Source organism: Protopterus annectens, chromosome 12.part0 (genome assembly GCF_019279795.1).
Source record: "Protopterus annectens isolate FY-2018-M chromosome 12.part0, PAN1.0, whole genome shotgun sequence".
Lineage (NCBI taxonomy): Eukaryota > Metazoa > Chordata > Ceratodontiformes > Protopteridae > Protopterus > Protopterus annectens.
The window spans coordinates 295,184,907-295,212,402 of NC_056746.1; the positions used below are offsets into that span (position 1 = coordinate 295,184,907).

The window sequence follows — 27,496 nt, forward strand, 5'->3', positions numbered from 1 at the left end:
TATATCTTTAGTTTATCATTTTTCAGTAGTGTATGATAGCCTTGGTCTGTTCTGATACTGTATAATGCTTTTACCATTTCCATCTTTCTAAGTATTTTTGTTGATCAGTTTTCTCGTCTGACAGCAACACTTCTTGTTTTAATTGCTTTTATAATTTTCTCTATTTGATGCTTCCATGATTTATTTTATTTATTTTTTTTATTTGACATTTGTTGACCAGGATAGTCCGACTGAGCTTGTGCCCTTTTCAGCAGAGGCCCGGAGAGAAAAGCTCCACAGGAACAAGTGATACAAGTAGCATATACACAGTACAGGTTTAACATGAACAAAAGAAAAATATTCTCAATACAAGTTAAGCAAGTAAAAAGTTCAAAAATACATTGTACATAGAAAAAACTATACAAGCTTGTAAGCAAATATAAATTGCTGTGTCAAAACGTTAAAGCAAATGAAGCTTGCCAGAAGAATGAAAAAAGTATATACAGTAAAAGAAATTCCCAGGTGACAATCATTCAATAATGACATTTTATTTCTTCCATCCTTTTCCCTTATTGCTCTGTTTTTGTGGTGAGGCTTTATCTCTTATTAATTTAGCTGCACAGTAAACTATCCTGTTTACTTCTGTTATATCACAGACATGCTATAGATGGATTGGACACTCTAAAATTGGCCCTAGGCGTGAGTGCGTGTGTGTGTGTGCCTTCTGTGGAAGGTTGGGTGCTGGGTTGGCAACTCGACACCGTAAAACTCCATTGCCAATCATGAGCAGACAGGGGATCTGCTCTGGTGACCTCTAACCAGGAAAAGCCGAAAGAAGAAGAAGAAGTCTTGTTTACTGTGTTCATCTGTTTTATCAGACTTCTAACATTTTCTTTTACTTTTTCTCTAATCTATTTCTTTCAAACTTAATATGTTTCCCCATGTCTATCAAATCAAGCAATTCCTTCCTTAGATCATTTTCTTCTAAAACTGAGAGTACATTCTTTGCTCTCCATTTCATGCAGGTGTTCTACAGAAAGTTCCAGAACATCTTCCTGTGCCATATCCTCTTTAGCTGCATCTTGTATCATCTGCTGCTCCTTCTTTATTGGCCCATCACTCCACAACATTGTCTGCATCAGAGTTGCCACTGTGAGCTTCTCCATCCCTTGCTGTGCAACTCCATCTGAACTTTTTGTACTGGTTTCCTACTGAAGGCTCCAGAGCATCTTAATGTGGCAAGTCATCGGATGCCCCCAGCTCTACCTTTTTTTCTTAATCTGTAGACTCATTGTGCCATCATGCTGCAACATTACCTGTATTGGATTTTCCACACTAAGTGCTTCACTTTGCAGGTAATCCATAATTTCAGTTTCTATTTCTTTAGCTTCTTCATTACTAATTCTCTTTTCTACTTCCCCCTTTTGTTTTCTTATTTTTATATTGTGAATGTTTCCATGTCCATAACTTCAGTTTCTATTTCTTTAGCTTCTCCATTACCAATCATATTTTCTACTTTCCCACTTTTGTTTTCTTATTATTTTATTGTGAAATTTTCTATATCCGGTGCCTTTGCCTGTATTTCTCTTCAAATATTTTTTTGCATCAATTAGTTTTGCTTTCTCCTTTGCATAAATATTACACTATATCAAATCTCTGTTTCTTTTTCATCCCGTATATCTTGTTCAGACATCTCCCTCTCCACCTGTTTCTTCTTAATTTGGGGGCTCATTGTTCTGTCATGCTGTGACATTACCTCTGTTGGATTTTCCACACTAATTCCTTCACTTTGAGGGTATTCCATAACTTCAGTTTGTATTTGTTTAAATTCTACCTTACTAGTCTTGCGTTCTATATTCCTCCTTTGTTTTCTTCTTTTTTATGTTGTGAAATTTTCCATATATGGGTGCCTTTCCCTGTCTTTCTCTTTAAATGTCTTTGGAGCTGCCTTTTTTGTTTTATTAGTTTGGCTTTCTCCTTTGCATTGATATTTTACCATATTAGCTCGCTTTTTCTTTCCCAAGTCCATGTTTATTTTTTATACCCTTCAAAAATCTCTGGGTTTTCTTTTTTATACTTTTGCACTTTCTTTTTCCAGGTGGCTCAACATTCTTTATCTAAGTAATGTTTCTCGTGGATCTCTTGTACTAATGAATGCAAATTTGCATTTGAAGCTTTTGACAGATTTTCTTGTCCAAGTATTTTTCTTTCTTATAATTTATCTCTTAATCTTCCTGAATATCTTCAGTCTGGAAATTCTGGTAGTCCACTCTGTCATGTTTATAGTTCTTTTTTGGGCTTTTTTGTCATTTTTGTGGACAACTACTTCCTTCTACAACAGGGCGTGAATGTCCCCTGAGCCTGGCCTAACTCTGTGGTAGGAATCTTGTCTTGAGGATTCTACACTGCCATTTTTTCCAGTCCTGGCACCAGTGCACCTACCACGAGTGAGCACTTTTTTATCCCGGGACTTGTGCTCCCAGCTGTCTTTTTTGTTTTTCACCCTAGCTCTGTCCATGATATATGCTATGTAAGGTACAGTCTCTATGCCTGTGTCATCTTGATGAATGTTTTTGAAAACAGAGTCCATCATGTGAAGGTATCCACCAAGACTTGAGGATGAATTCAGTTCTAGCAATACTACTGTTCCTTTTCTTACTGATTTCATAATTCAGGGTTTATTCTCTCCTGTGTGTGCTCACTGTTGATGTATGTGCCACTTCTGAGAATGCTACCTATACCCTCTCTCCTGGCATTTCTCTGCAGCCTCACTGACCATGTTTGCAAGAACCTCATTTGTCTCCTCTGTCAGATCATCAATACCAGCATGCACCACATCAGGTATCCACCTCCGCTCCCATTGATAATTACATTGGTCACAACTCAGTTCCTGAGTCTTTAGAATGGCTGTCTTGTAAGAGCTCTCACACATTACCTCCAAAGTTCCTGTCATACAACATACCTCTAATGTGAGGAATGCATCATAGGTTCATAGGAGGTTACTAGGCTAGCAGCCCTAGAGCCTTTACAAGCCTAACCATGTTAATCCCAAGTATCCCCATTTGTTCTTTTTGGGCAGTTTGCAGAATGAATTTATGAACAGAGTGGGTTCTGTGATCAATACCGGCTACCCCTGTCCATGAGGGACATGGTTTCCACCCCATGGGGCAAATTTGAGGTCTCCCATCCAATTATCTAGGTTGCATTTGAATAGTGTCAGTAAGGAGCTATCTTTCCAGCATGTTCTGTTAATGTCACAAGCTAGGTTGAAATCCCTAGAGCGAGTGGCTCTTGTGCCATTTGACTTGCAGATGTGCAGCATTTCCATTTGGGCAAGGTCAGAGATTGCCCTATAGGCAAGGCACAAGTCACTTCTCAGCAGCCTGTAAGTACAGAGTAAAGCGACAGGTCTCTCAGCCTGTCCACATAGATCATGGTTTGGAGTCCCTGTATTTTCTTAGTCAGAAACCTCTGAAGCCTCTCCAGCTGCTGCTGGTGTCTTGTGAGGTACATGCAAAAGGTTGCATTATACTCTATTAGTGGTCTGATGAGGGTCAAGTACAGTGGAGTTATAACAACCCTTGACCTGGATGTTATCCCTTGCTTATGAGGTGTGCTTGTGAGGTGTTAGAAGGCTTTTCTTACCACTGTGGAATTTTTTTTAAACACCTTTATTGAATTATCACTTGTGACATAGCCAAATTTACATTTATATAAAAGTAATAAAACTGTATTAACAAGTTCACGTTTACAAACAGTATACTTCACATATATTGCTATATATCATATAACCTAAACAACATTGCATAAATTATTCAATTCCTGCCATTTTTTTAAAACACGAAACATCTTTATTAAACTATCACTTATGACATTTGCAATCATACATTTATATAAATGAAAACAAACCACACCGACACTATCCTAGTTGCAAGGATTTTACATCACAAACCATACTGACATACTCACAGTTGCAAACATTGTAAACCACTTATAGTCTGCCAAGTCATTTTCAAACAATACATAACTCATTCAAGTCCTGCCTTCTTTTAAATCTCATTCCTCCCCTGTATGTATTGTTCCCACAATTCCCATTTTCCTATGTAGTTTGCTCCTACCTTTTTCTAAATATCTCCGTTCCAGTTGCTTTATCTCTGTTACTATATTCACTACTTCCAGTATAGCTGGTTTAGATTTTGATTTCCATTTTGTAGTAATTGCTTTTCTGGCAGCCACCGTAATTAGAAACAACAAGGTCTTACCATGTCTAGGCAACTCTGATTCTGTATCATAGCTCAGAAAAATCATCTCCCTCATCACAGCTATCTGCCCACCCAGCATCTTTAACAGTGCATCCCACAGGGAATCCTTAAAGTCTGCCAACTCACCACACTCCCACAAAATATGTTCCCAATTGCCTCTTTTTTCCCCATCACAACTCCAACATTTGCTGTACCTGAGGAAAAATTCTCTGGAGTCTACTTGGGGTATAAAAAATATCTATATAAACATTTCCAAGCAAAAATCCTAAATCTTCTAGATTTTGTTGCATATTTGGGAGACATACATATATCCTGCCATTGTTTCTTTGTGAATTGCTTATCCAGTCTCGCTTCCCAGTCCTTTCTAACCTCCTCTGATTGATCCTTATAGTTATGCAATATTTTATATGCTTTACTAATTATTCCTTTTTTAATGGCATTATATGTTCTAGATTCTCCTAAAAATTATACCAGTGCTGGTCTTTCATTTAGGACCCTCAGCCCATTTCTTTCTCTTTGCCTATATTCTGATATCAGTCCTTGATAGGGAAGGCAATCTCTAACCTGCAGTCCAAATAAGTTCTTGGTGTCTTCCCTTTCTGTCATCTTTCCATGTCTAGTTATTTGCTCCAAATACCTTGGATTCTTTGCCAGTTTTCTCCAATAAATTTCATCCCCTCTTGCTTATTGTCTATATCACTAATTGCAGTCATCCCTATCAGCAAAATCTCCTTTCTTCATTTCCATGTTGGCTTAGTTCTTTCTGCTACTTTATAGATATAGTATTCTGTATGATTATTGCTGTTCTTAAAGGCCTGCATCCAAAATTAAGTCTTTCCTTGTTTCTTGAGCTTCCCCCATTTCATCATAATCCCTTTCCACTTTAAATTATAGTTTTCTGCTTGTGCTATGTACAGGAACTGTAAATGTGTAGCTGTTAGATATGGGTCTATATCACTTCAGTGAAAATTCAGTTCAACGAACATCATTTTCGGTTCACTTATATTGAACATATCATTTGTCAAAGTGTTCATACTGAGATCGCAGTAAGTGAGGATCAGGAAATTTGCACTTTCCTCACTGTAGTGCCATTGCTGTGTTGGTATATTTAATTAGCGGGGGTGTGGGGGCACAGCCCCCCTCAAGAGTGGATTTCGATGAACATTATTTCTGATGAAATGCTGTTCACTGAATTGCACTTCACTGAAGTGATATAGACCCCTGAAATGCCCCTTCAAATCTGGTAATTCAAATCCGCCTTGTTGTACTGGAAGAATCAGCTTAACCCACTTGACTCTTGCTCTCTTACCCTCCCAGATAAAGTCCTTCATCTTTTTATTAATTGCTATCCACAACTTTTCCTCTGGTTGATGGAAGTATGCCTGACGTGTATAAGACTAATGGAACTAAAAACATTTTAACTGCTTGTATCTTGCTATCCATATCCATATAACAAAGCTTCCATTTTCTCAGTTTTTGTATTATCTTTTGTTTAATCTCTTCCCACATATTTTTAGCTACCACATGATAATAATTTTTAATCCATGCTCCTAAATATTTCATTTTATCTTGTCCTCATAAATATGGATATTGCTGAAACAATTGTTTTAGCTTTATTAATTTTGTATCCTGAAAAGATTTGAAACTGTCTCAAAATGTTCCACAATGCTGTAATGTCTCGTTCTGGGTTTTTCAGGTATAAAATTATATCATCTGCAAATAGAGCCAGCTTTTGCTGACTACCATACCAATTATATCCTTGAATTTCTGAGTCCCTTATTTTCTTTGTCAGTGGTTCTAAATATAATGCAAATAACAAAGGGGAAAGAGGACACCCATGCCTGATTCCTCTGCTCAAGCTGAAATGCTCAAAGAGGACCCCACCCACTTTAATTTTCATCTCCGATCACTCGTATATCCTTCTAATCAACCTTATAATTTTTTCAAAAAATGCAAATTCTTCCATTGCCCTGCTCATAAAGTCCCAGCTTACTCTGTCAAATGCTTTCTGTCCATCAAGACCCACCAACAATGGTATTTTCTTAAATTATTCTTCCCTCTGGATCATCAGTGTTCTGTTAATATTGTCAAATGTATGCATCCCCTCCACAAAACCACACTGATCCATATCTATCAATTTTGACATTGTTTGCCATTCTTTTAGCAATTATAGACATGAACACTTTATAACCATGGTTTAGTATTGAAATGGGCCTGTATGAAGCTGGATCTGATGGATCTTTACCCTCTTTAGCGATTACAGCTACCACTGCTTTCTTCCAGGATGTTGGTACTTCTCCTGAAAATGCTATTAAACAAAACCTTCCAGATCTTTATCAGTTTTTTCCGTCCTAGCTTCCAAACTTCTCCAGAATACCATCTATTCCTGGCGACTTTTCTGTAGATTGGTTATACATCACGATTTTTATCTCATCTCTTACTATCCTGTTAGTAATTAAGCCTCATCTACCTCTAACCTTGGCATATTTAATTCTTTCATAAAATTTCCATTTGTGTCTTTCCTTGATTTCCATATTTCTATGCCACTGTGGAAACTTGGTGGTCAAAGTTCAGATTGCTATCAACCTGTGTTACCAAGTCAGGTACCACTGGATTTTAACTCAGGGAGGTGCTGTCAATATTGTAATTTGTAGGGAATTCCGTTTTGCCAAATGGAATAATAATGCATTTTTTTGCATTTAGTTTTAGACCAGATTTTTGCAGAAGGTCCAGATTTTTTCTCATATTTTTGTTTTCTTTTTCATAAAATTTGTGGTTTTCCAAATCACTCTGATGATTTGAGGAGTAAAGTCTCTAAATAATGACATACATTTGAGTTTCAGATGTCAAATCCTTCAGAAAATGTATGTTAAAACAAACCCTGTTACATTAGCAACTTTCTAAGTTTATGAGAGCAATATTTAAAATGTGTCCCTATTTTTGGGCCTTTGTCCTCCTATTTTGTTGGGCTTTGTCCAGATTTCTTACACTAAGAGGTTGAGAGGTATGGAACCATGACTATGGCACCAATTATTTGTTTGTATTAGCCGTTCTTGTAATATTTGACATCATGGGGGACTCAGTGATTGCTCCCAGTTTGCAATCTTCAGCGAATTTGGTGAGCCAGAAGCCGACTACTTTGGTATGGACTTCTGAGAAATAGAAGGCAAACAGTAAGGGGCCTATCACAGACCCCTGTGGCACTCCACTGATGACAGGTCTACTGGTGGAGGTGGAGTCACCAACTTTGACAGTGTGTTCTGTCTGTGAGCCAATTGGCTTACCCATCTAGTAACATAAGGGTTAATCCCTAGCTGGGAGAGTTTCTCAATGATGCCAGAGTGGGGAATTGTGTCAAAAGCCTTGGCAAGGTTGAGATAGGCTGTGTGCACTGTCTTACCTTTGTCCATGGCTTTGGTGACATTCTCCCAAAAGTCTACCAGGTTTAATAAGCATGATCTACCCTTAGCAAAGCAAACCGGGTTGGGTCCAGCATTTGGAGGTCACCTTTGTCCTTGTTGATAAGGTCCAAGATAACTCTTTCCATGGGCTTGCATATGAAGCTGGTTAGACTTATACGTCTGTAAGCCCCAGGGTCAGCTGATGGCCCCACTTTGTGCAGGGGGATTACTGTTGCTGTTCTCCATTCTGCAGGAATATAGCCAGATCTCAAGCTGTGATTAAAGAGAGCACCAAGTGGGTCCGCTAGGTCTTGTTTTAGATTGTTTAATAAACAACCTGTGATATTAGCTGGTCCCATTGATGCCATGTCTTTGGCCTTGGTGAGAGCAGAGATGACCTGTTCTGTAGAGATACTAGGCAGAAGGCTGGTGTCAGGTATGCTTTGGGATATGGTAGGTGGGTATAGGGGGGTGATGTTTATGCTGAATCTGTCAGCTAGCAGGCTGGCAATATTTTCAGGCATAGTATGGCAACCAATAGCTGGGCATTCCCTTTTAGACTTCAGATGTAGTTAAAGAATGCCTTATGATTACCCTTGGCTAGAGATGCAGTTTTAGTTTCATAATTTGCTTTAGAAGACTTTAGAAGATTTCCGATTTTCTTGTTTAGGCTTAGGAGGGAACTCTTCCTCTGCAGAGTGATATCCCTCTTGCTTTTGGACAACAGTTTATTTTTCTTGTTATATAATCTGTTTATACTTGAAGTCATTCAAGTCAGGATTTTTTTTTTGTCTAGAAGATGCATCTGTCTGTCTGAAGGTAAACCATTAAAAACCTTGGTGCTTTTTTAGGAAATATATCCTGTTTAGAGATCCTGTCCAGGGGATTAGTGAAAATATTCTGAAGAATACAAAAATGCCATTCATCACATAGGTTCATAGGTTCATACTAGGCTATCTGCCCTAGGGCATTTATAAGCCTAGCCAGAATGTGTTTGGCTTTCGCCACCCATTTTAAATTTATTTTGCTATGCCCTTTTTTGAGGTTAGTATACTGTGCCTCTGTCTAACAGTGACACAGAAGTGATACCCGGAGTAAACCTACGATCTTCCATCCAGTCATCAAGATTCCTCTTGAAGAAAGTCAATGAGGGACTCTGCCTAACCTGGACTGGGATTTTATTCCAGAGTGAGGGGAGCCTCTGGGTTATGAATCTGTCCCTCCAGCATGTCCTATTTATTTCAGTGCTGAGGTTCAAGTCTCGAGCGTAGCTCGATGGGATTTGGATTTTCTGAGGTGCAGCATGTCTATTAATTCCGGGTTGGACATGGCTTTATACGTCAGGCACAGGTCGCCTCTGAACAGGCGGTATGCCACTGAGTAGAGCTGGAGTTTCTTTAACCGGGCAGCATATGGCATCTGTTTGAGCCCTTTGATCCTCTTGGTGAGGTACTTTTGGGGTCTTTCCAGTTGCTGCAGGTGTCTGGTAAGGTACATCCCAAAAGGGGCATTGTACTCAATTATGGGCCTGATGAGGGATGAGTAAAGAGGCACGATGACCTCCCTGATCTAGATGTGAATCCCTTCATGATTAGGTGGGCTATATAAAATGTTTTTCTAACCACTTTGGCCACGTGGTTGTCAAATGAGAGATTGCTATCAACTTGGGTTCCCAGGTCCCTAATTACTACTTCTGTACTTAATGGATTACCACCTATGTGGTAATTTGTGGGCACTTTGTTTTTGCCAAAGGGGATGACTATACACTTTTTGGCATTTAGCTTGAGGCCATGGCTTTGGCACCAGTTGTCTGTTTCTATGAGGCCCATTTGGAGGATGCTTGTGTCGGCTGGAGAGTCGATTATGGTGCCCAGTTTGCAGTCATCTGCAAACTTGGTCAGCCACAGTCCTTCCGTGTTGGCCTGTAACTCCGAGAAATATATACCGAACAAGAGAGGTCCCAGGACTGAGCCTTGTGGGACACCACTTGTAACTGGTTTGGAGTCTGACATGGCTCCAGCAATTCTAACCATGTGGGTTCTGTCCTTGAGCCAGTTTGCAATCCATCTAGTGACATAGGGGTTTATATTTAAGCTGGTGAGCTTATCTATAATGCCCGAGTGGGGTATTGTATCGAAGGCTTTTGCGAGGTCCAGGTAGGCTGTGTGGACCACCTTCCCCTCGTCAATGGCCTTGGTGACTGTTTCAAAGAAATCAACCAGGTTTAAGAGGCAGGATCTGCCCTTAACAAAGCCGAACTGGGTAGGATCCAGTGTCTGTAGGTCCCCAATATCTTTATTTATGAGGTCCATGATGATCCTTTCAATAGCTTTGCAAACCAAGGTAGTCAGGCTTATGGGGCGATAGTTTCCAGGATCTGTTGAGGCACCACCTTTATGGAGAGGGACCACTGTTGCTGTACACCACTCTTTGGGCACATATCCTGTAGTAAGGCTGAGATTGAACAGTAGTTTTATGTTTGGGTTTAGCTCTTCTTGGAGTTCATGTAGGACGCAGCCCGGGACACCGTTTGGTCCCACTGATGCTGTGTTTTTTGCTTTGGAGAGGGCGGCTCTTACCTGAGCATCTGAGATATCAGGGGGGGCAGCACTCTGCTGGGATAGATATTTGCCCTTTTGGTGGGGAGGGGGGGGGAGTTTGCGCTGAACCTGTCAGCTAGGATGTTGGCAATGTCTGTGGGTTCAGTGTATTTTTTGTCATTTTGGACTAATTCTGAGCATATCTGGGAATTACCACCCAGGTTCCTAACATAACTAAAGAAAGCCTCGTGATTATCCTTAGTGTCCTGTGCAATTTTTCTCTCGAAGCTGACCTTAGACAATTTTATGAGTGCCCGTAGTTTTTTGCTAATACTGATCAGTGATGCCTTCCCTTTTTGGGATTTTGCTCTATCATTTAGTAGCTTCCTCCTTCTACTGTATAGTTTGTTTATGGCTGGGGTCCACCAGACAGGACGTCTGCCTTTGGATGATTGGGTCTTGGTTTTATTTGGGATCGCATGATCCATGCATTCCTGAAGGTGTTCATAGAATGCGTTTATAAAGGATTCTGCGGTCTGGGCCGTATTTTCCACAGGCCCTGGAGCTTTGAAGGATTCCACCTCGGTTTTGAGGAGTGTGAAATTTGCTTTAGAGAAGTTTTTCACTGTGGTTTTCTGGGCAGGGGGTGGGGTCAGGATGTGAATATCCAGTGAGATTAGTTTATGGTCTGATCTTACCAGTGAGGGATACACTTCTGGTCTGGAGCATAGAGTCCACATGTTGGTGATGATCAGATCCAGTATGTTTTCCCCTCTTGTGGGAGTGCTAACAAGTTGTTCCATAGCATTTGAGTTTATAAATTCTAGGAACCTTTGGGCTAGGGTGTTGGAGCTAGAGTAATGCTCCCAGTCTATGTTTGGGTAGTTGAAGTCGCCCAATATAATGGTGTTTGGAGAGACCTTCATATTTTCCAGTGTTCTCAGGAAGGCCGAGTGGGGTTCCTGGGTTTGGGAGGGTGGTCTTTAGCAGGCTATAAACTGGAAGGCAGTTTTACCCACTGTTAGTTGCACATGGATAGTCTCTGATGCTTCGTGCTTTGCCACCAACCTGGAGGTGTGGGTATCTTTGATGAATATCGATACTCCCCCTCCTTTTGTGGTTCGGTCCAAGTTTTGGGGCTGAAAAGCATGGTATGAGGTATAACCTGGTTGTGCTGGGGTGCTCTCGGGAGCCCTGAACCAGGTTTCTGTTACTGCACAGATATCGATGTTCTCCATGCTAAGGAGAGTTTCGCGTGCGTGCATCTTGAGGTTTAGACTTCTGGCGTTGAGTAGCATTACTCTTAGTTTCTTATCCCTTGAGATACCTATGGAGGTGGGTTTGTCTTTTGAGCCTTGCCTAAAAAAGGCACTATGGGGGTAGCAAGAGCCTTTGCCAATATCCGAAAGCCCAGGGGTGACAGATGCAAGCCGTCCCTAGCGAAGCATCGTGGCTTGTCGAGCATATCATCCCAAGCTAACAGGCATTGGATCCCCTTTGAATGACACCAGTACTTAAGCCAATTGTTGAAATTGATCATCTTGTCTTCATATTGTGGCATCATTCTTGGTGAGGGTAAGATGCTACTCAAGGTCAGGGTCATACCGGCTTGGGCTACATGCTCAGAGAACTCCTTTATGTCTCTTTTCATGTAGTCCAGGGAGGTACGTCTCAGGTGATTCACACCAGCATGGACAATGACTGAGTCATATTTGTACTTGCCTTGGAGTGAGCTGAGTGCTTGTGTTATGTGGCGGATCCTAGCGCCCGACAGGCTGCTCACCGTGACCCTCTCCTTGTTCAGCCTGGTGAGCAGGACGTCAGTGTGCCTGACTATAGTCACCTATTACAAGTGTATCAGGTGTGTTGTTTAGTCTTAAGGGCTGTGACTGTTCGGCACACTGGCTTTGTGAGATATGTGTTGCACGTGTTTTGTTTTGGGGTAGCGGTTGCTTGGGTGTCTGCTTTGGAGGTCTCTGCTGCTTAGGCAGATCTTTATTTAGAGCCTCCGAGTATGTTTTTGTGTGATTATGTGTTTGGTTTGCTGTCGTGGTAGGTCTATGTGGGACTGGAATTGTACTGAGTGTGGTTTCCTTCTCCTCCTGACTGGTTATGCCAGTACTGAGTTGAGAGAGCTTAGCCTCCAGTTTGGCTATATGGTTGCATCTCTCACATGTGTTGGAATTTGTTGGGAGGAGGAGAGGGTTGTCTGTGTACATGAGGCAGTTGTAACATTGCCTCAAGATTCCCAGATTCACCAGCTGGACCGGAGAGGAGATTGACATCTGACCTGTGGACATGCTAGAATAATATTGGGAATTCCTTAATAATTGAAAACAAGGGCCAGTGGGGAGTGAGGGTGTAGTGCTTTTAATTTTTAGTGCTGACTTATATAATTGCTTTAGTGAGCAAGTGCCAGGTAACTTAAGTGCAATGTGTTACAGGTAACTTAAATGCAAAAACAACAAACAGTAACTTTCTTTCAAGTGAAACAAGGAAATAAGTACAGTAAGCAATGCAGATATCACTAGTGATCCGCAGAAGCGCTGAGAAGCCGCGTATTAGGTGGAATTAGCGTTCCAGGGAAATAACAAGCAAACAAAGCTAGATTCAGCAGGCCTGGATCTAGTCTTTGCTACAGCAAACAAGGTGTACCAATTTCAGTAAGATACAGTTCAAATATTCAGGCACTTTAAATCTTTAACCAGAAATTCCCAGCTCAGAAGGGCAGAGTCCAGCCTCTTCTCCCACAAGAGTGCAGACCACAAACCTTCTTAATGTAAAATAACTGGCCTGAAGCCCAAGTGCTTAAACCAGAACTAATACACTTTAAGAATAACAGACACTGGGCTCTCAATCAGCAGTTCCCAATTTAGAAAGATGAAAGCTATCTGTCCTGCCACCACAGTGCATGCCACAAACCTTCCTAATGTAAAACAACTGGTCTGAAGCCCAAGTGCTTAATCCAAAAGACTTAGAATGATAGCTACACTTTAATCAAGTTACTACCAAGCAGTAATAAATGCAATTGAATACTTTAGAGAATGCCTGGATTAGTGCTCAAGTTACACAAAGCTAGATCCAGCAGGCCCGAATCTAGTCTATGCCACAGCAAACAAGGCGCACCAACTTCAGTAAGAAGCAGTTCAGATATGCATGCACTATAAGCCTTTAACCAGAAATTCCCAGCTCAGAAGGGCAGAGTCCAGCCTCTCCTCCCACAAGAGTGCAGACCACGAACCCTCTTAATGTAAAATAACTGGCCTGAAAGCCCAAGTGCTTAAACCAGAATTAATACACTTTTAGAATAACAGACACTGAGCCCTCAATCAGCAGTTCCCAACCTAGAAGGATGTAAGCTACCTGTTCTGCCACTACAGTGCAGACCACAAACCCTCTCAGTGCAAAACAACTGGTCCGAAGCCCAAGTGTTTAAACCAAAAGGCTTAGAATCAGTTACACCAAGCAGTAATAAATACAATTGAGTACTTTTAAGATGATGCAAAAGTAAAACAAAGTAGGTAGAAACACAAGTACAGTAAAAGCAGATGAAATTTTTTTTTTTCTGAACAAGTGCTGAAAGAAACAGATTTGAGTGCTGAAACCAGAAAACTGGCTAGTTATAAGAAAAAGAAACTAAGCTAGAAGGCTTCCCTCCAACACAGAAGGGCTTGGGGGCTCAGAAGCCTACAAATAGTCTATACCACTTAACAGGAAAGGCAGGAAACAAGCTTATTTTTTTTTTCTGTTTCCCAGATGCTCTCTTTGTACACAGTAGGAGTGCCTGAAATCAGAATATGATCTCACTGCACTCAGTTGAGTGAGCAAATGAGATGGGCCCAGAAGGAGTATCCAAACACAAATTTACAAGAGGGGCGGGCAGTTTCAAGGCCACTAAGATTAACAGCAAAATAAAAACAGGGATGGTGGGTGGGACTAACTGAAGATCAGAGTCAAAACTTCCAGTTCAGTTAATATTCCTGCAACACAGTTAAAATCGATTTAAATACTGTATTTTTTTGAAAAAAAAAAGTGCAGATAAAGGTACTTAAATTCTCTTGTACGTCCAGTTGAATACAGCAAGTTCTTAGCCGGCCAAAGCTGAGGTTTTTAAGCAGAAAATATTTCACACTGTACCACTTAAATAGGCAAGGACAGGAAATCAAAGAATGTGGCTACCCCCACACCTGTAATTACTAGCAAATAACAAAATTCAGCAAACGCTGACTAACTTCCAGTTCAGTTAATATTCCTGCAACACAGTTAAAATCAATTTAAATACTGTATTTTTTTGAAAAAAAAAAGTGCACACATACAAGTAGCCTTCTACATGAAAAAGGTAGAAAGACACCAACAGACATCGCCCATTTACCAGGCTACATTGCTGTATTGCCATCTTCTTTTCTTCTGTTAAATCTCTGAAAAAGATGTCAGCAACACTGAAAGCTTACCAATAGCACTGACTTTTCTGCCAGCATGCTGCCAGAGCCTTGTTTAAGAAGCATTTTCTCAGGCTGTATGACTAAACCTGGACGCGTACATTTTTCACAGCTTGAAGTGGAAACACTGACATGTCAATTTAAACAAAACACAGTATAAGCCCCTTGATATGAGGGGCTGTGCCTCCCAAGCCCCATACTGTTTAAAGTCATGTTATTGACTATTATTATGCATTTGCTTTAAGATGTTCAGGCTTTTTTCTAGGGAAGTAGTCCTCTTTCTCTCTTGACTTGTGTTAATAAATATGGTCTCCCAGTGTTTTTTGTGTGTTCTACATTTCCACATTCTGATTTAGTATATTGTTTTCATATTGCTTGCATAAAACTTGCAAAATTTAGCTGGGATTCAAAATCATTATTTGAAATCAATAAGGGCTGGTACATGGTCCAAACCATATACCAGAGCCCTATGTGATTCACTAATGATTTTGCATACAGTGGAACAATAGCATATGCTACTTCAAACTAGGAAAAGGCTAAGCAAGCAGAAGATGTGCAAATGGGAATCCTCAACATAGTTCATGGGCTTCAATATGAAGACGTGACAGGGATTTCTGAGTGCATAATTGCAGACACATTGACCAAAATACTGAAGCCTGGCAATAGTTCCCCAAGAAATGGTGTTGTCCTGCTGGACATAGCTGAACAACACCAACACCATTTCTCGGCAGGACATTTAAAACCATATTAGCACATCCTGCAGTTAAGTTCAGTGCATGTAGGAAGACTTGCAAACAACACCCAGGTTTCTCCCCAAACACAGTGACACTGCTGACCTTCTCATTGGAAACTGTAACAGAACCTGTTCCCTTTACTACCATAGTATACTAATCACTCCAAATTCAGTGTCGGCAAAAACCTTTTGGAATCCGTCTTTGCCATGACTGTAGCACAGCAGACCTTTTGTGCACCTCTGTGGCCCAGATAGGTCCTTAACATGAGCTGCATTATATCTGTCATGCCAGCTATGGTGCCTGTATACAGTTAGTGGGATACTAGGACTGCCAAAGCATGTGGTGAATAGAGGTGTGCTAAGTCTCTGTCTACTGTTAATGTCTCCCCTATACATTGTTGAACATGTGGTGATTCCATTCTCTGAATTGCCTAATGTCATGACCACTTGCAGCCTCAACCACACGTCCTATGTATAGGGCTGTGCACGTTTATGAATCTGCTTTCTTTCATAGTTTTAATGTACCATCAGTGAGCTTTTATTGCATATGTACGTTGTTATTTAAATTGTGAAGGTTTTGTCTCCAGGCCTCTACTGAAAATGGGCTGTAATCTGCTTAAATTTACTGGTTAACAAATATATGTAAATAGTCTAGGAAGAAACAATAGCAACTGATACATAAAATTAATCTTAACTGCAAGAAAATTATAAAATGTTTAAAATAATTTTGGTGTTGCAGAATATAGATGGGATCAGTAAAATCTTGCTTGTGGCATATTTTCCCGATTATTTTTCTACTAATAACTAGTATGGCTAGTTGTAAGGCTCTTATTCACTGCCTAACATTACACCTGTCAACAATCTGATGGTGTCAATAAATAACCTCAAAATACGATTACCGTTGTATATAAGACATTCCATTTTTGTGGTACTACAATGCTTATTTATACTGTGCATTGTTTTCTTTAGATCATCTTTATAATTTGCCTCTCTGTATTTGGTTGCATACTGCTCATCCTTGGGTTTATCCAAAGTGCTTTGTGAAGCTACCAGCCAATATGGTAATTTTACCTGGAAAACATGTTGATCAAAGTGGCGATTTGGTGTTGAACTATCTTCAGAACTGGAAATATGTAAGCAGAGTTTGTTTTAAAATATATTCATTTCCATATTTGATTAGTTGCTCATTTAAGACCTAAAAGTGAATATGCTGTGATTATTTTTTAGTTTTGATGAATAAAACTTATTTTATCAAGGGTCTTCAAATGAAGGTATAGTAGGTTGGATTTTCAAGTGTTTTGTACAGTGTTTTCTGCTTTACTATAGAAACATTGATCAAAAAGTATCGGATGTCTTTGCTGTGTTAATTGGAGAAGACAGTAGAATGTGCACAACTCTGAGGTCCTGATTGTCTGTGGGGCTTGGCCCCTTCAGTCACCCAGTGAAGATATTCCCACCCCCTTTGTCTATACTACCAGCGCAAGCCGTAGGCAAGCAGGATTTTCCCTCTTGAGCATGGCCTACAGTCTAGAGGTGTGCTTCACTTCCAGCCCTCTGATATATTAGATCATTTCATTCCCCTTTCCACCAAGTACGGCTTAGTACTGGACAGTGCAGTGGTAGCGTTGTCATCTCACAGCAAGAGATTCTCTGGTTTGATTCTCTGCTGGGGTGCCTGCTGTGTGGAGTCTGCATGTCCACCCTGCATTTGTGTGGATTTCCTCTGGGTGCTTGTGTTTCCTCCCATGTTACACATGTATCTGGAGCATTTCTCCCCGGGCCTCTGCTGAAAATTGACTTCATTCCAAGTTGGACTTTCCCAGTTAACAAATAATAAATAAATAAGTAGATTGCTTCAGTAAAAGTGGCAGGCAGGTCTTTAGAAAAGGAAACCTTTGTTTAGGACTGTTTTCAACATTTATCTTAAATCTTGGCTGCATTTTTGGTGATATCATGGTAGTGTACTTGCTCATTTATATCTCTTTCATATACATCTATGCATACCTTCTTTGATTGTTTGGTGACAGTAGCCATTCTTTCACCAAGGATCAGCTGCAGAGCAGTATGGAATGTCCAGTTAAGGAAGAGGTCAGGCCCACAGTTTGTAAAGCATTTCATCCTTCATTCCTTCTTTGACTGATTTTTCGTGAAATTGAGTATCACTTCAGACTGTCTGCTTTTATTTCAGAGGGTTGGTAGCAGCGATAACAGGGACATGGATCTGCTGTCATGTCAGTGGACTGCAGTGCTGTAAGCAGTGATAGGCACTCTGTTTTTGTATCAGTGGGATAACTGAGATAACACAACATCTTTAGCAGTACCATTCAGAATGCTCATTACCTGAGCTTGGCAGCAAATGTTGATGCATCACTGATCCAAACATTTATGTCATTAAGATCATATGTCTGATCCCTTGGAAGTAAATTGCAGTCTCTATGAACAGCATGAAGTTGGTGTACAAAGCTTGTTCTTGCAAATCACATGCTAGTGATGTGACAGGTACTAGCATGCATATCAGGGACTAAGCTCTCATGACACATCTGGCAAAATAATTTGATCATCTTAAAATTACAGTAGTGTCATCAATGGAAACGCATTTTAAAAAAGAGCATGTCACTCTGCCTTTTTTCAAAGATGCTGACATTTAGCTCACTGTAGGAGCCAGATTAAATTGCTTTTCCTAGGTGTGGTTGATCCTTGAGAGCAAATTACATTCATTTCATGACCACTTTTGTACTAGCCTAAATGTGTGATGAATAATGGACATTTGGATCCTTAAGCCAAGAGAGGTAAATCCCTAGCTAACATACAGAGATGGAATAAGCTTACATTTTGGATACATTGCTCTCTCCATACTTTCCATCATGAAGGAAGATAGACTATCTTGCAGGCGATGTTTGCTATAATTAAGATGGGTACAGATGTTTGTCTTACTCCAAGGAAGGCTTTTTTGTTCCTTTTTGGCTCCCCATCTAATCATAACCTGCTATCAGTTCCTCTCCTCATCCATCAGGTCTATTAAACTTGCCTTAGCTTCTTCTGGGCTATAGCTGACCCATGTCTCAAACTGATGAGGAGACTGAGGACCCTAGGTCAGCATCATACTGCTATTGGGGAGTGTTTTACATTATTTCCAGCTCCTTGCACATGCCCATTAATACCCTGAGGGTGGCATGTGCAATAAGCATCAGACAAACTGTTCCTCACTTCTGCAATAGGCTGATGTCAGTGGGATGTCCCACCCACCCTCAGGTAGTACCTCACAGTTTCCTTGGTCTCCAGCAGGAAAACTGAATTGCTATAATGGTTAAAGCTGCATTGTCCAAGGCCAAGAATGCAGCTTTCATGGGACCCGATAATATCCCTGGGTGTGTTCTACATGAAATACAAAGTGAACTGGCACCACATCTGTGTGCCCTGTTCAGTCTCAGCCTTACCTCAGGCTTTGTCCCTACCGAATGGTGCACTGCTGCAGTCATCCTTCTCCATAAAGGGCGAGTGACTGCAGACCCTGGGAATTATTGCCACATTAGCCTGACGAGTCTGATATGTAAAGCTGTGGCGAGCATCATCATGGACCTGATTATCAAAGATATAAGAAATCTCCAAGTTCTAGACCCAACGCAATTTGACTTTGTGAAAGGGAGATCATGCCTGCTCAACCTGGTTGACTTCTTTGAGTCAGTCATCAGGGCTGTGGATGAAGGTAAGGCAGTGCATACAGCCTACCTCGATCTGGCCAAGGCCTTTGAAACCATTCCTCACTCAGGAATTATTGATAAACTCATCAAACTAAGCATCAACCCCTGTATCACTAGGTGGGTTGCAAATTGGCTCACAGATAGAACACACAGTGTGAAAGTAGCGGACTCAAAGTCAGACTGCCAACAGTCATGAGTGGAGTCCCACAGGGATCGGTCCTGGGTCCTCTCCTGTTCAGCACCTACTTCTCATAAGCCCAGGCCAACATAAAGGGACTCTAGCTGACCAAGTTTGCAGATGACTGCAAACTGGGAGCCATTATTAACTCCCCAAGTGATGCAGACATCCTACAGAAAGGCCTCACTGAGACCAATGACGGGTGTCGAAACCATGGCCTTAAGCTTAACCCCAAAAAATGCGTCATCATCCCCTTTGGTAAAAACTCAGGTCCCACTAATTACCACATTGATGGGAGCCCACTGAATACTGAAGGGTGTTATAAGAGATTTGGGGACGCAGGTTGACAGCAATCTCTCCTTCAACCACCACATTGCCACTGTGGCCAGAAAGTCCTTCTGTGTGGCACATCTCATTACCAAAGGTTTTGCATCCAGGAAGAAGGAGGTCATCGTCCCTCTCTACTCTTCCCTCATTAGACCAGTCATCGAGTATAATGCCCCATTTGGCATGTACCTCACTAGACCCCTGCAAAAGCTGGAGAGGCCACAGAAGTACCTCATGAAAAGGATCCTAGGAGTTAAACACATGTCCAACACAGACAGACTCAAAAGACTCCAGCTATTGTCTGTCTCATATCACCTACTTAGAGGCGATCTCTGCTTGACTTACAAAGCCATGTCTGACCCAGCTCTGTTAGAAATGCTACATCTAAAGAAATCCCAATCCCACCGCACCACATGCTTCAGAGACCTCAACCTCATTACCACAATCAACAGAACATGCTGGAGGGTCAGGTTCCTCACCCAGAGACTGCCCATGCTCTGGAATAGACTTCCCATACATGTCAAGCAGAGCACCTCGCTATCCCTCTTCAGGAGAAATCCTGATGAGTGGATGGGTAATAGAAAATATACCCCAGGGATCACTCCAGTGGCTGTACTTGATAGAGGGACTGGGAACTAACATTGGGCGGCATGATGCCAGGGCACTTCTATGGGCTAGGCTTGTAAAGGCTCCAGGGCCATTAGCTTAGTACACACGTATGAAGCTATGAACCAAGGAAGTAAACAACTGCGTGATATAAAGTATTTCTAAAATGTATATTGGAATGACAAAAAGTAATGAGGCATAACAGGTTAAATGCTGATATCTCAAAGTCTTCAGCCCGCACTTTGCCACCCCTGTTTAAAGCTATATACATTTATATGCTGCATTTTGTTTTTATAAAGATTAAGTATTATATTATGAATAAATATCAAGTTGCAACTTTACTGCACATTGATGGAAAAATTCTACTTTTATGCATATGCTAGTATGTCACAGCTGTTAGTAATATAACTACACTTTTGGTGCTGTAACCTGAGAGACTTGTTGAATGTTCCCTGGCATTTGGATATCTGGATGCCAGACCTCTGCTATTCTAACTTCTGGAAGTTTACTTCAAAATCATCTGACTTCTTCTGGACACTATAATATGGAATCTCATTATTAGGTTCTTTTTGCTTATCCACAGCTTCTAAATGATACCTTCTTTCATCCTTAGACCCAGCAGCAAGTTCAAGGCATTTCTGTTCATCGGAGGAGGTGGTATGTGTAATTGAGTAGTCAGATTCTAGTCTGTACTCCGCTCCCAATATTCTGACCACGCTATTTTGAACAGCTTTGTTCTCTTTCTTCTAGACTCTTGAGTCATGACCTTGGATATGAGAAGACCTTGGTTCTTTTGCAGTAGCTTCTGATTGATGCTCTTTGTGTCTTTGTCAGTTGTACTCTGTCCTTATTCCCTTTCTGCGCTTTGTTGTCTTCCCATTCAATGAGTCACAGACATCTTACACACCTTCGTTAGCAGGAATGCTTTCATTTTCTCCCCGCATGACCATCATATACATTACTTGTTTTTAGCCTGTTCACAGTCAGAAACTGAGCTAAGTTGCAGGTTTTTGTAAGAAGTGTCCGTTTGTAGTCATAGAAGCGGCGACAGACCATCCTCTAGTCTCTTCCTGAGTGTCATAGCTATCAGTGCAGTCCAGAAGATATTAGCCAACTCCTGGTTCTGTTATTCTCAAGTGCATTCAGTAGTAGCACAAGTGTATTTTAACCAACTTTACTAAATTATCACTAAAGACATAGACAAATATACATTAACAGAAAAGATAACAAGCCATTTTATCATCTTCCATTTAGATGCAATATATATCACATATATTTTCTTTGCTACTATCATCAGTCCACCGTTGCAAAAATATTGCTGAACACCTGCCTTCCCAAACCTCACTCCCCATCCTAAACATTATTATACATATATTGTTCTCACAATTTCTATTTACTTCTATGTAATTTGCTCCTTGCATTTTCTAAAGAACACTCTTCTTGCTATTTTCTCTTTTATAATATTCAATACCTCAGATACAGTTAGTGTAGACCTCGATTTCCATTTTTCTAGTAATTGCTTTTTTGGCAGCCAACAGAATTAAACATAATAAGGCCTTACTGTGCACAGGCATTTCGGATCCTGTGTCCCAGCCCAAAAAAATCATATCTTTACTTACGGCCATTTGCTCACACAATATTTCTGCCAGAGTACTCTGTAGGGAATTTTTAAAATCTGTCAACGCATTATACTCCCAAAACATTGTTCTCAATTACATCTTTTCCATCATGCCTCTGACATTTGATATCTGTGGTAAAATTCTTTGAAGTCTGCTTGGGGTATAAAAATACCTATGCAAACACTTCCAAGCAAACATCCTAAATATTCTGGACTTGGTTGCATACTTGGGAGCCATATATACGTCTTCCCATTGTTTTCTTGTAAATTGCTTTTCCAGTCTGTCTTTTGAATTTTTTTCCAACCTCCAATGATTGCTTATTATAGTTATCGTGCAATATTTTATATGCCCCACTAATTCTTCCCTTTTTAACAGCTGCTTCTGTTCTAGATTCAACTAAAATTCTACTAGAACAGGTCTTTCACTTAAAATTCCTCTATCCTTTTCTTTTTGCCTGTAGTCTGACATCAAGTCCTGGTAAGGAAGGCAGTCTCTACCCTGCAATACAAATATCTTCTTGGCATCATCCCATTTTGTTAACTTTCATGTTTATTTCCTCCCAGTATCTTGGTTCCTTTTATATGTTTCTGCAGTAGATTCCAGTTCTCTCTTGCCTATTTTCTCTACCACTACTTGCAGTCATCCCTACTGGCAAAATCTCCTTTCTCTGTTCTAGTATTTTGATCCTGAATACTAGAGAAATTTGCATTCTGGTTTTGCTCAAAAATGTTATACAAGCATGTAATACCAGAATGCATAACAGTTGTTATAAAGAAATAAAACATATGTAATGTACAAGGAGCATACCTCTCAACCTCTCAGCACAAAAATAAAATCTGGACAAAGCCTGACAAAATGGGAGAACAAAGGGCCAAAAATAGGGATAGATTTTAAATACTGATCTTATAAACTTAGAAAGTTGCTAGAATATCAGGATTTATCATAGCATGCATTTTTCTGAAAGGTTTTAAGTCTGAAACACAAATGTATGTCATTATTAGTGACTTCAGTCCTCACGTCATTCCAGTGATGTGCTAGAAAATCACAACGTTTATGAGGAACAGATCAAAAATATGAGAAAAAATTTGGACATTCTTCAAAATAATGATTGGAAAACATTAATTCATTTTTCTTTCCTGTTAGTGTATGTCTGACTGTGTCTTAAGTGTTAATTTAATTAAGATGTTTTAAAAAACAAAACTACTTGCAAGCACAGTACCAAAATCGTACAACTATATGTTCCTGAATTTCGACTCTTATGATGTATGTATATGTATAATTTTTATATGTGTATATGTATATATCTAAAATGTGTATGTGTATATATATATATATATATATATATATATATATATATAGAGAGAGATACACGCATGCACATATATAGATACGCGCACACACACACACACGCACACACGCACACACGCACACACACACACGTATTTAAACAAAGGAACAACTGAGTTCACACATTTCATTTTCCTGCTTGTGGTGCACTGCTACCCCTTGATTTGTTATATTGCATATATTGCAGCATGTTAATACTTCATTACAACCATAACCTTGAGCATGATAAATTATTTATTATCTGTGTTATTTATAACACTAAAACACTACTTTCTATAAATCCTTTGCAGTTATAAAAAAAAATCAAGTAAGTCATTAATAAAAACATGCCCAAAGTGGGACATTCTTACTTTAAGTTGAGATTTTGCAGGCCCAGACTCATCAACCCATTGTCATGGTACATAGCTGAAAAGTTACTCAAGTGGCCTGGATAAGTCATGATGTTCTTCATCTCACATTGCTGCAGTCCTTACATATGGGTAGTCCGCTGTCCTCGGTCGGCCCGAATACCAATGTATTAGGCTGACGTCGGTCATGGGCGCTCAGGTCTGACATCAGAGCGTCAGGGTATAAAAGCGCATGATCGACGTCATATCCTCAGTCTTTTTTGCCGCATGGTCCGATGCAGAAGCAGTGTTGCAAGTGCCGTTCGGCGTTCTGAAATTTTCGTATTCTGAGTTTCAGACCGAAACCAAGTTGGGCTAAGTACCCCGTTGGGGAATATTTTTGTTTTTTCTTGCCTCAGTTAATTCCGGATGTCAGAAAAAGTGAATAATTGTATTTCTTGTGGGAAACAGATACCGCATAGGGATTATCACTCTCTTTGCATTCCTTGTTTGGGACCGGACCACGACATAGTCAGGTATCGGTTTTGTGCTAGGTTTAATAAGCGCACTATAAAAAGAAGGTTAGATTGTGCTAGATTAGTCTTTGGTAAGCGGTGTAATTATAATATGCCGTCAGATCCTCCGACGCCCGCTTCCACGAAGAAGCACAAAGACAAATCCTTGAAACCTAGACAGGTTGATTCGTCCGTTTCGGACGGGAGCAGGTGGATCCGGCTGAAGTTTCTGTTGAGTCTCAGGGGGAAACTTTGATTTTGCAGGATGTGGTCTCACAGGAGTCAGGTCAAGCTGAAGGGGCCTCTCAGGTTACTGTTCTCCCTTCTATGCCTAAGGTGGTTAGGCCTTCTGCTACTATTTCTAAGGCTTCTTCTAAAGGCAGGTCTGTTTTGCCTTCCTCTGGTGTTCCTCCAGGTACTTCAGGGTCTGTGCCTAAAAAGCACATGCTTAAAATGGCAGAAGATTTGATTACTTTAATTAGTGGTTCTATGCCCCCTCCTGATAAGAGGCCTAGGGTGGAGCCAGAGTTGGAAAGTTTGGATCAGGCCTCAGATGACTCAGACTCTTCTGCTGAAGATATTCAAGATTTCCCCCTTATACGGATTCTGATGCAGAGGATTCCACTCCTTCTGTTTCTCCTCCAGAGGATTTTTCATTTTCAGAAACTCTGCATTCCATGAGGGAGCATTTTAAGTGGGAAGGACAGGATTTCTCTAATTCACGGAAGAGGCTTAGGGAATTCTTGTTTTTACCACAGCATAGACCCTTGGCTATTCCTCCTGTTTTGGATGTTGTTCAAGATGTTTTCTCGGAGGCTTCCCTTAATCCTGATTCTTTGCCTCCTGCGCCAGTTAAACCGGACAGGTATTACAGGGTGCCTGAGGCTCATAAATATCTGTATAAGAGTCCTAGGGCGGACCCAGAAACTATTAGTCAGGGGCCTAAGGGTGTTAGAGCTTCTGTTGTAAAGAATCCGGTTCCTCTAGATAAGGAAGCTAGAGCTTTGGATAGATGGGGTAAGAAGGTGTACACCTCTTCTACTTTAGCAATGAGGGCTTTAAATTGCCAGTTTCATATGTTGAAATATCAGAATTTCCTCCTTTCTCAGCTAAAATCTAAAGTGGATGCTTTGGCAGAGGGCATAGAGTGTAAAGAATTGCAAGATTTAGTACATGTCTCTGAACAGGTGGGTAAACATTCTTTGCAATGTGGTTTTGATGCTGTACAGGCCTCTTCTAGGGTGGCTGCCACTGGTTCAGTTCTTCGTAGGCACGCCTGGCTTAAGGATCAGAATTTGTCCGAGCATGTTAAAGCTAGAATTCTGGATGCCCCTTTACAGTCTGAAGTTTTGTTTGGTCCCCCTGTGGAGTCGGTTTTGAAGAAAATGGAAGACCAGGCGAAGTCCATGCAGACTGTTAAAGATTTTTTGCAGGTGCAACCTCCAAAGTTTAGTAGAAATTGGCCTACTAAGGGGTGGACCTACCCTTCTTCTGATTCTCAGTCTAGGGGTAGATCTAGACGTGGCAGAGCTCACAGTACATTCAGGCCTAGAACTTGGAGTTCACCTGCACAATCTGCAGGTGACTGCAGGGGCCAGTCCTTTCGTAAACAGGCCCAATGACCTGCATTTTCAGCTGCCAGATTCTTCTTCCCTGGCAGCTCCATTGGGAGGAAAGTTAGCACTCTTCAAGCAAAACTGGCTTTTAGTCACCCAGGACAAATGGGTATTGGACATTATAAACCGAGGCTACAAGTTCTATTTCCATACATTGCCTCCTTTCAATGGCATGCCAGACGTTCCTCCTCGGCAAAGGATAGAGGCTCACAAGCAGATTTCTTTACTTCTTCAAATAGGAGCTATACAGCCAGTTCCTCTGTCAGAAGTGGGACTAGGATTTTATTCTCGCCTGTTTTTAGTACCAAAGAAAGGGAACACGTGGAGACCAATTTTGGATTTTTCTATCCTCAACACTTATCTGGACATTCCAAAGTTCAAAATGCTGACGTTACAACAGCTTTTACCTCTGTTGGGAAAAGATCACTGGATGGTAGCTCTGGATCTCAAAGAGGCTTATCTTCATGTTCCTATCAGGCCCAGTTGCAGGAGGTACCTGCGTTTTCGGGCTGGAAGTTTACATTATCAGTTCTCTGCATTGCCCTTTGGCTTATCTACTGCGCCCAGAGTGTTCACGAAGGTTCTGGCTCCAGTGATAGCCTTTTTCAGGTTAAGAGGAATACAGATTTATCCTTATTTGGACGATTGCCTGATTATTGCACAACACAAAGACGAACTTCTGCAGCACCTACAGTATGTGATGGTAGTGTTAAGATGCCTAGGGTATTTTGTGAACGAAACAAAGTCCAGTCTAGTACCCTCTCAGGACATGTGCTTTCTGGGTGTGAGACTGAATACAGCTTCCCAGATGGCCTTTTGACCCCGGACAAACAAAGAAGCCTTTCTCTTTATTTCCATCAAATGTCTCTACAGTCCAGGCTGACTGCAAGGACAGTCCTTCAAGCCTTGGGGTTCATGGCATCTTGTATTCTGGTGCTTCCCAATGCCAAACTGCATATGAGGAAGCTTCAATGGTATCTCAAAAATGTATGGACACAACACTGCCAAGATCTAGACACTGTCATTCAGATAATACCTTGCATTCAGAAAGAATTTTTGTGGTGGGCTCAGGAATGTCACCTAAACAAGGGACTCTCTGTGACCCGACCAGAGGTGAGTCACATTCTAACGACAGATGCCTCAGACAAGGCTTGGGGAGCACACCTCAATGGAAAATGGGTGCAAGACACGTGGCCTGTCAGACTTCAACATTTGCATATCAACTTGAAGGAGATGTTAGCAGTCCAATTTGCATTGATGGCTTTCAAGGATTTACTTCACCCAGGACAGGTGTTGATTCAAACAGACAACACTACTGTCATGTGGTACATCAACAAGCAAGGGGGAACCCATTCGTACCCTCTTTGCAGGCAAGCGATGATTTTGTGGGAGACTGCTCTCAGTTTACACCTCAATCTTCAGGCAAGGTTTCTACCAGGAGCACAGAACTCCTTAGCAGATGTGTTGAGCAGACAAATTGTGGATTCTCACGAGTGGAAACTGGATCCTCATGTGTTTCAAAAGTTGACAGTGTTATGGGGGACTCCAGACATAGATCTGTTCGCTTCTCCACTAAATTACCAGTTGCCAAAGTTTTGCACAAAAATGTTTCATCCCACAGCTTGGAAGGTGGATGCTCTATCATTCAGTTGGAGCAATCTTCATGTCTATGCCTTTCCACCTCTGCCTCTCATTCCCAAGGTACTCCTGAAGGCCAGAAAAGACAAGCCATCCATGATTCTGATAGCCGGATTGGCCTCGACAGCACTGGTACCCACTACTGAGGAGTTTGGTACGGGAGTCTCCATGGCCTCTGCCTTTGATTCCGCATCTTTTGTCTCAGGAGGGCAATCACTTCCTCAATGTCAAGATTCAGTCTCTGCATCTCACAGCCTGGCATATTCTGT

General features: G+C 41.0%; 1 protein-coding gene across 1 annotated transcript in view; it reads left to right on the forward strand.

Annotated features, from left to right (window-relative positions):
- The window catches only part of LOC122816158 (tumor susceptibility gene 101 protein-like), a 444,433-nt gene that overhangs the window by 302,584 nt on the left and 114,353 nt on the right, over nt 1-27,496 (forward strand). The window contains exon 4 of the mRNA XM_044088912.1: nt 16,324-16,487. Within this exon, the coding sequence (XP_043944847.1) occupies nt 16,324-16,487 (164 nt within the window). The remainder of the gene's footprint in view (nt 1-16,323; nt 16,488-27,496) is intronic.